At 45.7% G+C, this 17392-nt stretch overlaps 1 protein-coding gene across 1 annotated transcript; it reads left to right on the forward strand.

Moving 5' to 3' along the window:
* Positions 1–944: 944 nt before the first annotated feature.
* On the forward strand, positions 945–17002 carry LOC139457611 (transforming growth factor beta regulator 1-like). Its single transcript, XM_071238968.1, has 10 exons — positions 945–1108; positions 3105–3220; positions 4011–4179; positions 5492–5562; positions 6332–6579; positions 8202–8344; positions 10888–11034; positions 12623–12720; positions 13396–13622; positions 15396–17002. Exons 1-10 carry the CDS (start codon positions 980–982, stop codon positions 15503–15505), a joined length of 1458 nt encoding a protein of 485 aa, XP_071095069.1. The 5' UTR covers positions 945–979; the 3' UTR covers positions 15506–17002.
* Positions 17003–17392: the final 390 nt, after the last annotated feature.

The raw sequence follows: 17392 nt of genomic DNA on the forward strand, positions 1-17392 counted from the left end.
CCAGGAATTGAAAGGCAAAAAACACTGCGAAGTCGGACTGCAAGACATGTGCCGGTACTCGCAGATATTCAAAAATATAAGATGAAAAACGTTTTAATTATATTGAAAAAGTCATTATTATTTCTATTAAAGATTTAACTGTAAACTACAGTTATAACGAACTCGAGGGACCACTAATTTTAGTTATAACCATAGTTCGTTAAAAGCATATTTACAGCATATATTCAACAAATGGCCAGGACTAAAAAATAAGTTTGTTATATCGGTCAGTTCGCTATAACGGTGTTTGTTATACCTGTACTTTACTGTACATAGACAAGGTTATCGTCAGCTTGTTCACACAGACACTTTCACAACTTTTGAATAAATAAGGTAATAAAACATTTCCATGAATTAAAACTACAGCACATGAAGGAGATTCAGAGAGATGTGACTTTGAGAGGCAGGTGTCTTTGATACATTACTCCTGGCGTTCTGAGACCCGGGAAGATTCTGGGGCAGAATAGGTCTTCAGCAACCCATGCTTGCCGTAAAAGGTGACTATGCTTGTCGTAAAAGGCGACTAACGGGATCGGGTGGTCAGGCTCGCTGACTTGGTTGATGCATGTCATCGATCCCAATTGCATGGATCGATGCTCATGATATTAATCACTGGATTGTCTGGTCCAGACTTGATTATTTACAGACCGTCGTCATATAGCTGGAATATTGCTGAGTGCGGCGTTAAACAACAAACCAACCAACCAAACCAACTCGGCGTTCTGAAGCAAGGCATTGCGGAGTTACCTTTGACGATATAGATGTTCATTTCACTTGCATGTTACATTTGTAGTTAACAGTTGTTGCCTTTTTGAAACTGATCCATTTTTCACCTGATCCTGCTTTTGCAATAACATCTAAACAATGAAAACATCAGTTTCCGAATCCTTACAAATTCTAGGAAGGCATCACACATCCCAGTGTCACAGTGACAGAGTCCATGAACATTCCTGGTCTCCAGAGATCTGGACTGCTGAGTCCGGACGCAGACGGAAAAAGTCAAAACGCTACACAAAGTGGTCTCCCCTTCTCTTCGCCCACACAGCCTCAGCAGATCCCAAACATGCCGGTACGTGGCACTGCCGTCATTATGGCAGGAAGATGTTTTTTGGGTTGGTTTGTTGTTTGCGCCGTACTCAGCAATATTCCAGCTATGTGACGGCAGTCTGTAAAGGACAAGACAATACAGTGATTCACATCACGGGCATCGATACACGCAATTGGGATACGATGACATGCATCAACCAAGTCAGCAAGCCTGACCACCCGATCCCATTAGTCGCCTCTTACGACAAGCTTAGTCACCTTTTACAGCAAGAACGGGTTGCTGAAGACCTATTCTACCCCGGATCTTCACGGGTCGGCATGGAGATGTAAAAGCATAGATTGCATGTTAAAGCATAGATTGCAATCCACTTTGTCCAATACAATACATATCTACAAGGAGTGTTGCAATATGTCTACCTCATGTATAGATACATACGGTTGCACTGGAGTTGTGATAGAATGCAATTAATATTTGCAACTGTTTGCATGAAATATGTCTTGCCCTTTGGAGCATGGCTAACAAGTTGCTTTCAGCTTGTGTGAACTTCCATGACTAATAAATTAAGGCTTATTCTAATAGTTTTCAGCTTACAATTTCTTTTGTGATAGGCGGTAAGACAATGCAATGTTATTATTCAATGTTAATATCCCTCTGAATTTAGGAATTGTTTTTTTAAATCTTAAGTTTGATCAAACTAAGGATTTTATTCCAATTTTCCTGCCAAAGGCACTTGGGTTTGAAATGCTAGATAAATCCATTATTGCAACAAGTCAGTATAACAATGATGTGTGTTTTGTAATATATTACTTTCATTATCATGATTTCAGCAGTAATTCCAAACACTAGTCTCCATGTAAAACTGTCTTTTAACTATATAGATACTATCTACTTGGTAGGAAAACATACTAGGTTAACTGTTACTTTCTACCATGCTTGTTTTGTGAGCTGAAATTGAGGTTTGTTTTGCAGCATCCTCTTTCATTATGACTTACCGTATTCGACACATTAAGGACCCAGGGCACTCTCAAAATAAGAAATAGGGGGCTCTTATTAGAATAAAATTTTGGTGAAAAAAACAGTTGAAAGATCGTAAATTTCGTAAAGTCTGTGTATTATACACGACAGATATATTTTCCAGAATTTAATTGCCCATAATTAAGGGTGCATATAACACATAGATAAAGTCTTGAGTACATTGATCAATTGGAAGGGATGCTAATTAGGATTGTTCACTAGCAAATATATTAGCAAATATCGCCGAGGGCGCTTATTAGAGCAAGGCGCTTATTACGTCGAATACGGTATGTGGAAAACTTGCCCTCTTCATGGAGGCTGTGAAGAGTTTGTCCCCTTAGCCTTTGCAGAATCTGCCGATTGTTTGTTTGTTTGTTTATTTGTTGTTTAACGCCGCGCTCAGCAATATTCCAGCTATATGACGGTCGAGTCTGGACCAGACAATCCAGTGATTCACATCATGAGCATCAATCCACGCAATCTGGATCGATGGAAACCAAGTCAGTGAGCCTGACCACCCGATCCCGTTAGTCGCCTTTTACGACAAGCATGGGTTGCTGAAGACCTATTCTACCCCAGATCTTCACGGGTCTCCTGTGCTCATGGGTCTACAACCTGCTCCATTTTTGGCATTCCATCCACATTATACTTACATGCCTAAATATGACGGAAGGGCATGGTAGCCCAGTCATCTATGGTGCCACAAATTCCTTGCAGAGTTGTGTCCCTTAGGCACACCAAAAACCTATGATCGTGGGTGGGTTGAAATCCAGGTTCACCCCGATCACGTTTCTAAGGTTGTGAGCACCATGTCAGTGCCCGTGGGTTTTACAAAAGTGATCAACGCCCATAACCCAGAGCTACAGATAAGCGACGTATTTGCATAAAATACCACACCTGAAGTAGTCAGGTAGCAACTGACAATTTGTGTGTCCCAGCTGCCGCCATGGAGGTGTTCCTATGTGTGGTGCGATATGATGTACATACTGATCTGTTTCTGCAGGGCTCAACTCCATCTCTGCTGTCAGGCATGTCATTGGTATCACAGCTCGCATCTCCTCCTGCAGCAGGAAGCCATGCTGCAGCTCTTCAGCAGCTCCATCTACAGAGCACTGCAGGGTAGGTAACACATTCAGCTCTCAACAGGGTAGGTAACTCATTCAGCACTCAACAGGGTAGTTAACTCATTCAGCACTCAGCAGGGTAGGTAACTCGTTCAGCATTCAGCAGGGTAGGTAACTCATTCAGCACTCAGCAGGGTAGGTAACTCATTTAGCACCCAGCAAGGTAGGTAACTCATTCAGCACTCAAGATGTAAGCTAATGCATTGAAGTGTTGCCTAATACTGAAGATCTGGTTTAATACCACGATGGTGAATGTGTGAAGCCCATTCCTTTTGTCCCCTACCATAATGTGTCTAGAGGTGAGGTGAGGTGAGGTGAAATTGGGTTTAATGTCGCATCCAAGATTATTGCACTTATATAGCGACGTGCATGTACGTGTGTGTGTGTGTGGCTGCTTGTACTAGTCCGGACTGATGCCGATTTATAGTGCTAGCACACTGAGATACCATGCCGCAGTTTAACATGAATACCCTACTCAGACACAGTATACTGACTCCGAGCTGACCAGTCCTTGTTTTAGCCCCTTAATGCCGAGCGCCAGACAGGGTAACAACAAGTACCATCTTTTAACGTCTTTTGGTATGATGCGGCCGGGGATCAAACCCCAGACCTTCCGCTCTCCGGGCTCTACCACTAGACCACGGAGGCGGTCTAATGTGTCTAGAATATCGCTACATTAACATATCTAAAATACCCCAGAGCATACTCTGACTTCTATATTAAAAATAACAATTGAATAAAAAGAGGAGAAATGGGATCACTGCAGGTCGGTTGTCTGTTGGCAGAGTCCAGCCAGGCCAGAGTTTGTTGGGCAACTTCCCCAAGGCAAGCCCTGCAAGGAGTTTAGCAGGCAGGTTTGGTGTGAGGAGCTCAGCTACTCGGGCGACCCACCCCCAGGATTACTACTACAGGAAGTGGCGACGCCTCAAGAAGCTCATCAAGGACACTGTGTTTGTAAGTCACCCGTCTCGCATCGTTCAGTTGCAGGAGTTCAACATGAGATTTACATGTTAATTTTATATTTTTGTTTGTGCAGTGATCAACATAGCCTTTCACCTATTATTAACATGGATGTCTACACAACAGATGTATATATTTGTCACCTACGTAAGGTTTTTCCCTTTATTACCAGTTGTCATTTATCATTCAGAATCATCTGTGAATGATCACATTTCTTCTATGTATCAAGTTTTTTATTTTCTATCCCAGAATGCAATATTTTTTCTACAGAGCATGCTCCGTACTACAGATGGGACGTCATTTTGTTTTTCTATATTAACAACATTTTATGGAAATAATTGTCAGTTGAGTGAATTGAGGAAAATATTGGAAAACATTTGTTTACTTCTAGTGACCAATCAAAGGGGAACAAAAAAAGGCAATCTTTCAATCAGAGAGATTCCCTTGGAATTAGCACTCACTTTCAGAAAAGTGTATGAAATGAATGTCTGACTTAAAACATTCAGTAAATATGATTTTGATGTCAGAAGCAGACATTTTGGCTCAATTGTTTGATAGGCATTAATTGAAGTTGACAGATTACTAAGTAGACACAATTTATGGATAACAACTTCTTTAATACTGTTTGGGCACTTGTGCCCCAGTCGTCTAAGACACCGCGATTCGCTTTGCAGAGTTGCGACCCTTGGAAACCTATGATTGTGGGTTAGAATCCTGGTTCGCCCCGAATATGTTTCTAGGTTTGTCAGCACCATACCCGTGCTCGTGGGTTTCACCAAAGTGGTAAACGTCTGAGACCTGCATCACTTCGGGCTTTCCTCCCACATTAAGCTGACACACCGTGATATAACTGGAATACTGTTAAAAGCGGCGTTAAACCCAACTCAAACAGTCATTCTTTAATACTGTAAAGGCGACGTTTCGGTATAGATCCTTATACCGTTGTTAAGCAAGACTGGGTATAAGGATGATGACGGTATAAGGATCTATACCGAAACATCGCCTTTACGGTATTAAAGAAGTTGTTATCCTTAAATTTTGTCTACTTAGTCATTTTGGCTCAGGCAAATCAGCTGGTTCCAGTCAAGAAGTAATGATCAATCATGACAATTGAGAGGAATTGGGATACAAATTCATTTTTGGATCTTCTGGCCAAATGTTATGGCACCAAGATTAAGCAAATACATTCATCTGTTTTCCTGACTGTGTTTGTTGTAGATCAATGGGTCTTTTGTTGTAGATCAATGGGTCTTTTGTTGTAGATCAATGGGTCTTTTGTTGTAGATCAATGGTTCTTTTGTTGTAGATCAATGGGTCGGTGTGTGATGAGGTGATCCGCATCGAGGAGAAACTGGCCCGGTCCAAGGAGGAGAGAAGGTAGGTTAGATGTCTGGGGGGTTGCGTCAGGGTTAGGAGAGAAGGTAGGTCGGATGTCTGGGGGGTTGTGTCAGGGTAAGGAGAGAAGGTAGGTCGGATGTCTGGGGGGTTGTGTCAGAGTTAGGAGAGAAGGTAGGTCGGATGTCTGGGGGGTTGTGTCAGGGTTAGGAGAGAAGCTAGGTCAGATGTCTGGGGGGTTTGTCAGAGTTAGGAGAGAAGGTAGGTCGGATGTCTGGGGGGTTGTGTCAGGGTTAGGAGAGAAGCTAGGTCAGATGTCTGGGGGGTTGTGTCAGAGTTAGGAGAGAAGGTAGGTCGGATGTCTGGGGGGTTGTGTCAGGGTTAGGAGAGAAGGTAGGTCGGATGTCTGGGAGGTTGTGTCAGGGTAAGGACAGAAGGTAGGTCGGATGTCTGGGGGGTTGTGTCAGGGTAAGGACAGAAGGTAGGTCGGATGTCTGGGGGGTTGTGTCAGGGTAAGGATTGAAGGTAGATCGGATGTCTGGGGGTTTGCGTCATGGAAAGGAGAGAAGGTAGGTCGGATGTCGTTGAGGTTGGGTCATGGTAAGGAGAGAAGGTAGGTTGGTTGTCTGGGGGTTAAGTCAGGGTAAGGATTGAAGGTAGATCTACTATCTGTGGGGTTGTGTCAGGGTAAGGAGAGGCGGTATGTCTACTATCTATGGGGTTGTGTCTGTTGGTAGTCTGTGGGTGTTTTCAACACATTGTCAGTGTTAAGAATCATGCAGTTGTCAAGTGATGGATATGACTGATGTAGGTTCCTCCTGAGGAAACTGCTGCAGTACCAGTCTCTCAATGAGGCACCCATGCCGCCGGTCAAACAGGAAGTGACCACGCCATCGGTAAAGACAACCAAAAGTCCGGTGGTGTTGGCATCACCAGCATCCGAAACAACGATGCAGGAGACAGCCACACCCATCCCCAGCAAGTCCAAGTCAGCAAAGAAGAAGGCCCCGCCCACTTCCACAGACAAGAAAAAGAGTTCTGCCAGCAAGGAGCTTATTGGTGAGACTCTTAATACCTCAGTGTGCTGATCTCATTAAGTTACTATCACCATAGCACTAAGATTGCTTTGTACAACAGCACCCTGATCTCCTTTAGGTTGGCTGTGTAGATGGTAGTCATGGCAAGGAGCTGATTGGTGAGACTCCCAATACCTAAGTGCGCTGATCTCATGAAGTTACGATCACCTTAGCGCTAAGATCGCTTTGTACAACAGCACCCTGATCTCCTTTAGGTTGGCTGTGTAGATGGTAGTCATGGCAAGGAGCTGATTGGTGAGACTCCCAATACCTAAGTGCGCTGATCTCATGAAGTTACGATCACCTTAGCGCTAAGATCGCTTTGTACAACAGCACCCTGGTCTCCTTTAGGTTGGCTGTGTAGATGGTAGTCATGGCAAGGAGCTGATTGGGTGTGCTGGGTGCCGTTGTACAAAACAACCTCAGCACTACGACTGTCATGTGTGTATGTTAAGTTACGATCACCTTAGCGCTAAGATCGCTTTGCACAACAGCACCCTGATCTCCTTTAGGTTGGCTGTGTAGATGGTAGTCATGGCAAGGAGCCGATTGGGTGTGCTGGGTGCCGTTGTACAAAACAACCTCAGCACTACGACTGTCATGTGTCTATGTTAAGTTATGATCACCTTAGCGCTAAGATCACTTTGTACAACAGCACCCTGACACTCGAAGTTGGCTGTGTAGATGTTTAGTCATTCCTGAATTCCTCCGTGTATTTTATCAAACTCTGCAGGAGAATAACATTTTTTCAAGAGAAAGTGTGCATAATCCACACGGAATACACTATCTAAAACATAGTGCTTTAGTTGACTGTGTTTGGCCTTTTATTATAAGGTAGATACCAGTGGTCATATTCAACTCATCTTCCCAAGGCAAGAGAGTTAACTGACTATAAAAGTCCAGTTTCCACCCTTGCCGAACTAGGCTGGTATTATGGAGTTACACTTTGGCTGGGCTAACAAGTCTATGCATAGTCCAATCAAAATCGCACAACGAAATCAAGATCCAGTTTGTAAACTGTCTTGCTGATTTAGGTCGATTGCAGGATTTCCAAAAGCATGTGCACTGCCAACTCCTTGTCAACAGATATTTTCCATATTTTTAATCAAGGTGCTTACGTGATTTGATGCACTTTGTCATGTAAGACCGATCTTGATTATCGATCAGATCGTCTTGACTGGGTGCCGCCATTTTGTTTGAATCCAATGCAAGTGATACGAGAGATGGAATCTGATTTGTCCATAGGAGTGGTTTAGAAGGGACATAACTCGTAATAACCACTGATGGCGCTACGATCAGCCTAGGAATTCCAGCCTAGTTCGGCAAGGGTTGAAACTGGACTTTTAAAGTCAGTTAACTCTCCAAAGTGATGCAGGTCATAGACGTTTACCAATGACAATTACAATGTATGTATTCTTATGTCATAGTTTCATTTCATTGTTTTGTAGTAAGGTTAAGTGTTATGAGGCATATGCAAACGGTGGAAACACCATTGTCTGATAAGAGGCGCAATGGATGAATACAATTGATCCCTTTGATTTGCAGCTTAACAAGAGTCTGTATTGTGTCTACCACTTTGATGTAGACAGCTGGCCTGTGTTTCAGATTCTATCCAGCCGAAGCCGAAGAAGAGTAAATCAGCTGGCGCCAATCGCCGTATCGCCATTCCCCTCATCCCACTTGACCCCACTGGCCGGCCGGTCTTCCCTCTCGTCCTGGGCGACCTCACTGTCCACAGTCTAGGGGAGGTAACTGCTCCACTCACTCTTCAACACTTCACTTCACTATTGTGTGTAGTTCATGTTGTGTAACGCAGCTTGATCCAAGATTTTTAAAATTATGGGGTGGATATTACCCTCACTCCACACATCCACATCCAAAACATCCACATCCCCACACCTCTACACCCCCACACTCCACACCCCCACATCCCCACACCTCTACACCCCCACATCCCCACACCCCTACACCCCCACACTCCACACCCCCACATCCCCACACCTCTACACCCCCACATCCCCACACCTCTACACCCCCACACTCCACACCCCCACATCCCCACACCTCCACACCCCCACATCCCCACATCCCCACACCTCTACACCCCCACACTCCACACCCCCACACCCCCACACTCCACACCCTAACATCCCCACACCTCTACACACCTTACCACCACACCTCTACACCCCACACCTCTACACCCAACACCTCTACACCCCAAACCTCTAAACCCCAAACCTCTACACCCAACACCTCAACACCCCACACCTCAACACCCCACACCTCTCCACCCCACACCTCTACACCCTCACGCTCCACACCCCACACCCCCACACCTCAACACCCCCACTCTCCACACCTCAACACCCCACACCTCAACACCCCCACACCTCAACACCCCACACCCCCACACCTCAACACCCCCACACCTCAACACCCCCACACCTCAACACCCCCACACCCCCACACCTCAACACCCCCACACTCCACACCCCACACCTCCACACCTCAACACCCCACACCTCCACACCCCACTCCTCAACACCCCACACCTCAACACCCCACACCTCAACACCCCACACCTCAACACCCCCACACCTCAACACCCCCACACCTCAACACCCCACACCTCTACACCCCACACCTCAACACCCCACACCTCTACACCTCACACCTCAACACCCCACACCTCCACACCCCACACCTCAACACCCCCACACCTCAACACCCCCACATCAACACCCCCACACCTCAACACCCCACACCTCTACACCCCACACCTCAACACCCCACACCTCTACACCCCACACCTCAACACCCCAACACCCCACACCTCCACACCCCACACCTCAACACCCCCACACCTCAACACCCCACACCTCAACACCCCCACACCTCAACACCCCACACCTCAACACCCCACACCTCTACACCCCACACCTCAACACCCCACACCTCAAAGCCTCGACACCCCCACACCTCAACACCCCACACCTCAAACCCTCAACACCCCACACCTCAACACCCCACACCTCAAACCCTCAACACCCCCACACCTCAACACCCCACACCTCAACACCCCACACCTCAAACCCTCAACACCCCCACACCTCAACACCCCACACCTCAAAGCCTCAACACCCCCTACCTCAACACCCCACACCTCAAAGCCTCAACACCCCACACCTCAACACCCCACACCTAAAACCCTCAACACCCTCACACCTCTACACCCCACAACTCAACACCCCACACCTCCACACCCCACACCTCAACACCCCCACACCTCAACACCCCACACCTCAACACCCCACACCTCAACACCCCCACACCTCAACACCCCACACCTCAACACCCCACACCTCTACACCCCACACCTCAACACCCCACACCTCAAAGCCTCGACACCCCCACACCTCAACACCCCACACCTCAAACCCTCAACACCCCACACCTCAACACCCCACACCTCAAACCCTCAACACCCCCACACCTCAACACCCCACACCTCAACACCCCACACCTCAAACCCTCAACACCCCCACACCTCAACACCCCACACCTCAAAGCCTCAACACCCCCTACCTCAACACCCCACACCTCAAAGCCTCAACACTCCACACCTCAACACCCCACACCTAAAACCCTCAACACCCTCACACCTCTACACCCCACACCTCAACACCCCCACACCTCAACACCCCCACACCTCAACACCCCACACCTCAAAGCCTCAACACCCCCACACCTCAACACCCCACACCTCAAACCCTCAACACCCCACACCTCAACACCCCACACCTCAAACCCTCAGCACCCCCACACCTCAACACCCCCACACCTCAATACCCCAAATCTCAACACCTCAACACCCCCACACCTCTGCACCCCACACCTCCACACCTCTACACCCCAAACGTCTCCACCCCACATCTCCACACACCCCACACCTCCATCCCCACACCCCCACACCCCCACACCTCCACACTCCACACCTCCACCTCTACACCCCAAATACCCACACCCAACACTTTCAACCCACACCTCAAACTTCCACACCCAACCCCCACCCCCACCCCCCACCTCCATCCCTCAACATCTCCACCCCCATCTAAGCCAGCACCACCCCCTACAAACTCACACCCCTCCTCCATAGGTGTGGATCATTGCTCACAACACCAGTCACTTGATTCAGCTGTCCTCTCGCTGGAGTGTGACATTAAACAAATTAACACAAATACTACCTGGCTGACAACATTCACTCACTCCGTGATGCCGATACTTTCAGCTGAACGCGGACCGGTCCTGCTTCCACTCGGTGGAATCCATCTTCCCCGTAGGATTCTGCAGCACCCGCGTCTACGGCAACATGACCAACACCGACCTTCGCTGTCTCTACACCTGCAAGATATCGGACTCCGGCTCCAGTCCCGTGGTGAGTAGCTGTCAGGGGGAGGTGGATTGTTTGACCCAGACCGTCTCAGGGATTCATCTAGACCTGCCCAGAGGCTGATGTTCGGCCCAATATGCAGCAATTGTCAGGGAGGAAGAGGCTTAGTTTAACATTGCTGTATCCAATACAATGTTAAATGATTGAATGCAATTGCATGCAATTTTAATTTTGAATAAATTTTGCAAGGGAACTTACTTTGGAATAATAGATAAATTCCTGGTCAGCAATACTAACACTCAACAAATCCTTTCCACTTGTGTAGTGGTGGTGATGGTGGTGGTGGTAGTAGTAGTAGTAGTAGTAGTAGCAACAGCAGTAGTAGTATAGTAGTAGTAGTAGTAAATCAGGTAATTTAAGTGCTCTCATCTCCATCAATTTAGGAATAAAAAACCCTCTCTCCTTCCCTCAAGAAAAACCCACTCACACACGCATGCATGCACACACACACAAACACACACACACATACTCACTTGTGCAATGGTGGTGCTTGTCAAGTGAAAGAGCTGTGTTCGATTCCCCACATAGTTACAAATTGTGAAGCCCATTACTGCCATCATATCACTAGAATATAGTGAAAAATAAAAAGCTGTGTAAAACCCTACTTACTCATTCATTTGTGATGTCGCCTCGTCATGACAATACTGCAATATTGCTCAGAATATCTTGAACCCTACTCTCTCACTCATTTGTGATATGCCCACGTCATGATAATACTGCAATATTGCTCAGAATATCTTGAACCCTACTCTCTCACTCATTAGTGATATGCCCACGTCATGATAATCCTGCAATATTGCTCAGAATATCTTGAACCCTACTCTCTCACTCATTAGTGATATGCCCACGTCATGATAATCCTGCAATATTGCCCCAAATGTGATGACCACCCTACTCTCTCACTCATTTGTGATATGCCCACGTCATGATAATACTGCAATATTGCTCAGAATATCTTGAACCCTACTCTCTCACTCATTTGTGATATGCCCACGTCATGATAATCCTGCAATATTGCCCCAAATGTGATGACCACCCTACTCTCTTACTCATTTGTGATATGCCCACGTCATGACAATACTGCAATATTGCTCAGAATATCTTGAACCCTACTCTCTCACTCATTTGTGATATGCCCACGTCATGATAATACTGCAATATTGCTCAGAATATCTTGAACCCTACTCTCTCACTCATTTGTGATATGCCCACGTCATGATAATCCTGCAATATTGCCCCAAATGTGATGACCACCCTACTCTCTTACTCATTTGTGATATGTCCACGTCATGACAATACTGCAATATTGCTCAGAATATCTTGAACCCTACTCTCTCACTCATTTGTGATGTCCCTCGTCATGATAATTCTGCAATATTGCTCCAAATGTGTTGACCACCCTACTCTCTCACTCATTAGTGATGTCCCTCGTCATGATAATCCTGCAATATTGCTCAGAATATCTTGAACCCTACTCTCTCACTCATTAGTGATATGCCCACATCATGATAATCCTGCAATATTGCTCCAAATGTGTTGACCACCCTACTGACTTGGTGCCTGCTGTGTTCAGTTTGAGATTGCGCCTGATGACAGCCCGGACAAGGTGTGGAAGGCCAAGTCGCCGGCGGAGTGTCACGCCATGCTGCAGCGAGCCATCACCAAGGCCAAGTGAGTAGAACGCACGGCTCATCTTAAGATAGAAATAGGAGGAATAATATGTCATAATGTTCACACAAGATGTTCAGTTTGGCCACACTTTTTCCATTTTGGGGGTTTACTGATTTTTTGTTTGTCAGTTAAAAAGTCCAGTTTCAAAATATTCAGAAGGTAGGCAAGAAATGCTTTGTCCTCATATAAAGATTGCTGTGAACAGAGACTATGCACACAATGTATTTGATCATTTCATTGTTTGATCATTGTTTGTTATCATTTGATCATTGCATTTGATCATTTCATTGTTTGATCAATGTTTGTGATCATTGCATTTCATCATTGCATTTGATCATTTCATTGTCTGATCAATGTTTGTGATCATTTCATTTGATCATTGCATTTGATCATTTCATTGTTTGATCAATGTTTGTGATCATTTCATTTGATCATTGTATTTGATCATTGTATTTGATCATTGCATTTGATCATTTCATCATTTGATCAATGTATTTGTTTTAAAATCTTGGTAGTTTCATTATATTTTGTGATATTTGTAATTCAAAATAAAATAACTTTGAACTATTGTTTTTATGTTATTATCAGTTTGCAAGTTTAAATTTGGCCCTTGTCACAATACTCAGTAAACCCAAAAGAGATAGTGTTGCCTAACCTTGCCTTTTTGTGATACAGGAGTGTGGACTTGACGCCGACCGCCACCAGCGGGGTGGATTTCTTCGGGTTGACCCACCCCATTGTCCAGAACCTCATACAGTCCCTCCCCGGGGCCCGGAAGTGTGCCGGCTACAAGTGGCACAAGTTCGAGGTGAACAAAGGGGAGGTCATCGACAACATCGTGCACTGTAAGACGGATCCCATGGTCAACTACGATGCGCTCCGGAAACTGGTCGGAGCTGCTGGTAGGTTGTGACGTTGTCAGCCCATCTCCCCGGGACAACGGAGTTAACTGACTATATATGTCCAGTTCCACCCTTGCGGAACTAGACTGGAATTTCGTGGCTCGATCGTAGCACCACCAGTGGCTATTACGAGTTATGTCCCTTCTATGTCCCTTCTGCAAGCTCCTTCCCAGCGCGTGACACCTTCATTACACTCTCGGTAACATTGCTGCCACCAGTGTGGGCGCGGCCATTACAAGAATCAGTGGCTATTACGAGTTATGTCCCTTCTGCAAGCTCCTTCCCAGCGCTTGACACCTTCGTTACACTCTCAGTAACATTACTGCCACCAGTGTGGGCGCAGCCATTACAAGAATCTTGAGATTTGCCCTCTAACTCCATATGTAGTAACGTTCATACTTTTGTTTATGTCTCTGGGAATGCCATCATATTTCATTTTGAAAAGGTTTACGACTGACCATGTTTTCCAGATGATTTTACTTTGTTATTTTAATAATCAGATTGGTTCGAGATTGCAGACTAACGGAAAATCATCCATCTTCACCCTTACATTCTTACCATATCAATAACACCATAGTTTTAATGAAACAGAAATTCAAATTGACAAAGATAGTAATTTAGCCACGATAAGTGTATTCGGCGTCACGACAGTCGTCACTTGTTTGTAAACATAACGGTCATTCGATTGCGAGTTCAACTCCAAGCATGGTTGTGGCCACCTATCACAGTGGGAAGTTTTGACTGGTGGCAGAGATAGTATAGAGAGCTCCGCGAACGGGCTTTCGCTGTGAGGAGCTTGTCCCTTCTGCTGACCTATTAGATATCACCTCTCATATTACTTGTATTTGCTTCATTTCAGTGCGCGATTTTGATTGGACTTTGCATAGACTCGTCTGCCCAGCCAAAATGTAACTCCATAATACCAGCCTAGCTCACTTGAGCAAGCTGATTAAAAACATGAAAAGATTAGGAAAATATCTGTTGATGCCCATTTGACGATACAAATGCATTGCAAATCCTGCTATGGACCAAAATCTGCACAGCAGTCGCGATGTTGTTCGCAAAGCAGATGTCTGTTTTGTTATACAATTTTTTATTGGTCTATACATACACTCATTAGGTCAGCCAATTGTAACTCAGAAATTCCACAAGGGTGGAAACTGGACTTTTATTATCCGTTAACTCCCTTGCCCCAAGAAGATGGTGTCAACCTGTCATAGAGATTCATTACGTATGTATACATTTAGGAGCGGTCAGGTGGCCTAGTGGTTAATGCGTTCGCTTGTCACGCCAAAGACCCAGGTTCCATTCCCGACATGGTTACAATGGGTGTAGCGCTTTTCTGGTGTCCCCTGCCGTGATATGGCTTGAATATTGCTAAAAGAGGCGTAAAATCAAACTCAATCACTCACGTGTGACACAGATTTAGGCTCAGTGCACGATCATTATGTTTGATTGTGTTATGCATGAGGTATAGATCCTATGGAATTATTGGTTAGTGCCCCATTCCAAAAAACAATCTTAGTGTTTGCCCCACACACAACAGCTAGAAATAAAAGAATAAATTGAAGAAGTTCATAGACTTAGTTAGCTTTCTTTGTTTATTTGGGAATTACCGATATACATGTATTGTAAATGTCCGCAACCCTGAAATAGCCTAATTTGACAAATACATATAAAGTAATTATTTGTGAAACAAACCACTTGTTTCCCTGTAAATGTTAATCATATGAGCTATAATCTATCATGAACATGATAAATCTATTGTTTCAGGAACAAAGGCACAGGCCATCTCAGCCTCTGCTCATCTCGAACCTTCAACCAGCCTGAGATCCCTGTTGACCAGTGGGCCCTTCACTACAGCAATGTATGCTCAGAAGTGACCTTAGACCAGCCTCTTCAACCAGCCTGAGATCCCTGTTGACCAGTGGGCCCTTCACTACAGCCATGTATGCTCAGAAGTGACCTCAGACCTGCCTCTTCAACCAGCCTGAGATCCCTGTTGACCAGTGGGCCCTTCACTACAGCCATGTATGCTCAGAAGTGACCTCAGACCAGCCTCTTCAACCAGCCTGAAATCCCTGTTGACCAGTGGGCCCTTCTCTACAGCCATATATGCTCAGAAGTGACCTCAGACCTGCCTCTTCAACCAGCCTGAGATCCCTGTTGACCAGTGGGCCCTTCACTACAGCCATGTATGCTCAGAAGTGACCTCAGACCAGCCTCTTCAACCAGCCTGAGATCCCTGTTGACCAGTGGGCCCTTCACTACAGCCATGTATGTTCAGAAGTGACCTCAGACCAGTCTCTTCAACCAGCCTGAGATCCCTGTTGACCAGTGGGCCCTTCACTACAGCCATGTATGCTCAGAAGTGACCTCAGAGCAGCCTCTTCAACCAGCCTGAAATCCCTGTTGACCAGTGGGCCCTTCACTACAGCCATGTATGCTCAGAAGTGACCTCAGACCAGCCTCTTCAACCAGCCTGAGATCCCTGTTGACCAGTGGGCCCTTCACTACAGCCATGTATGCTCAGAAGTGACCTCAGACCAGCCTCTTCAACCAGCCTGAGATCCCTGTTGACCAGTGGGCCCTTCACTACAGCCATGTATGCTCAGAAGTGACCTCAGACCAGCCTCTTCAACCAGCCTGAGATCCCTGTTGACCAGTGGGCCCTTCACTACAGCCATGTATGCTCAGACGTGACCTCAGACCTGCCTCTTCAACCAGCCTGAGATCCCTGTTGACCAGTGGGCCCTTCACTACAGCCATGTATGCTCAGAAGTGACCTCAGACCAGTCTCTTCAACCAGCCTGAGATCCCTGTTGACCAGTGGGCCCTTCACTACAGCCATGTGTGCTCAGAAGTGACCTTGTATCAAGGGGAGATAACATATGGACTGCCTGATGTGGAAGGTTCACATCTCACCAACAGGTTTATGTAATAGAGATATTGATACAATGCGAAGTTGTTGGCATCAGAAGGGAGTTTGAGACATCTCAGTCACTGTCATCACATATGCCATAACAAAAAAAACAATAACAGGATCAGGTGGCTGATGCATGTCATCGTATTCCAAAATTGTGTGGATCAATGCTCATGATGTCAATCACTGGATTGTCTGGTCTTGACTCGATTATTTACAGACCGTAAACAAACAATAAAAACAAAAATCATCACTACATCACAATCATCATTATAACAACACAGGATCTGTCCACATCTGTCAATGAAATAAAAGTTTGTAAATAAAGTTAAAATGAATATTTTGGTCCTCAAATTTGTCATGTTATTGTCTCTTATCATGCCTATGATAGATGTCCTATTCATGTACCTGTTCAGGTTGTTGTACATTAAGGAAATGTTTGACATGAGAAAGTCATATTGGTGTTGAGAAAACAATAAAATTTGGTTACATTGCAATACATTGCCAGTGTTTATTTTCTTGAATGATAACTTCGTAACTCATGATAGAATCATGTGTGCTGTGATGCCTGAGAATAGATAGGATTGCACTGGCCTGATGCCAATGGAGAATAGGTGAGGTTGCCCTGAAGCTTGCGAAAGAGCTGAGGCTGCCCTGAAGCTTGCGAAAGAGCTGAGGCTGCCCTGAAGCTTGCAAAAGAGCTGAGGTTGCCCTGAAGCTTGCAAAAGAGCTGAGGTTGCCCTGAAGCTTGCAAAAGAGCTGAGGTTGCCCTGAAGCTTATTGAAGAGATGAGGCTGCCCTGAAGCTTGCGAAAGAGATGAGGCTTCCCTGAAGCTTATGACAAAGC

Source organism: Haliotis cracherodii, unplaced genomic scaffold (genome assembly GCF_022045235.1).
Source record: "Haliotis cracherodii isolate W230 unplaced genomic scaffold, xgHalCrac1.p SCAF_12, whole genome shotgun sequence".
NCBI lineage: Eukaryota > Metazoa > Mollusca > Gastropoda > Lepetellida > Haliotidae > Haliotis > Haliotis cracherodii.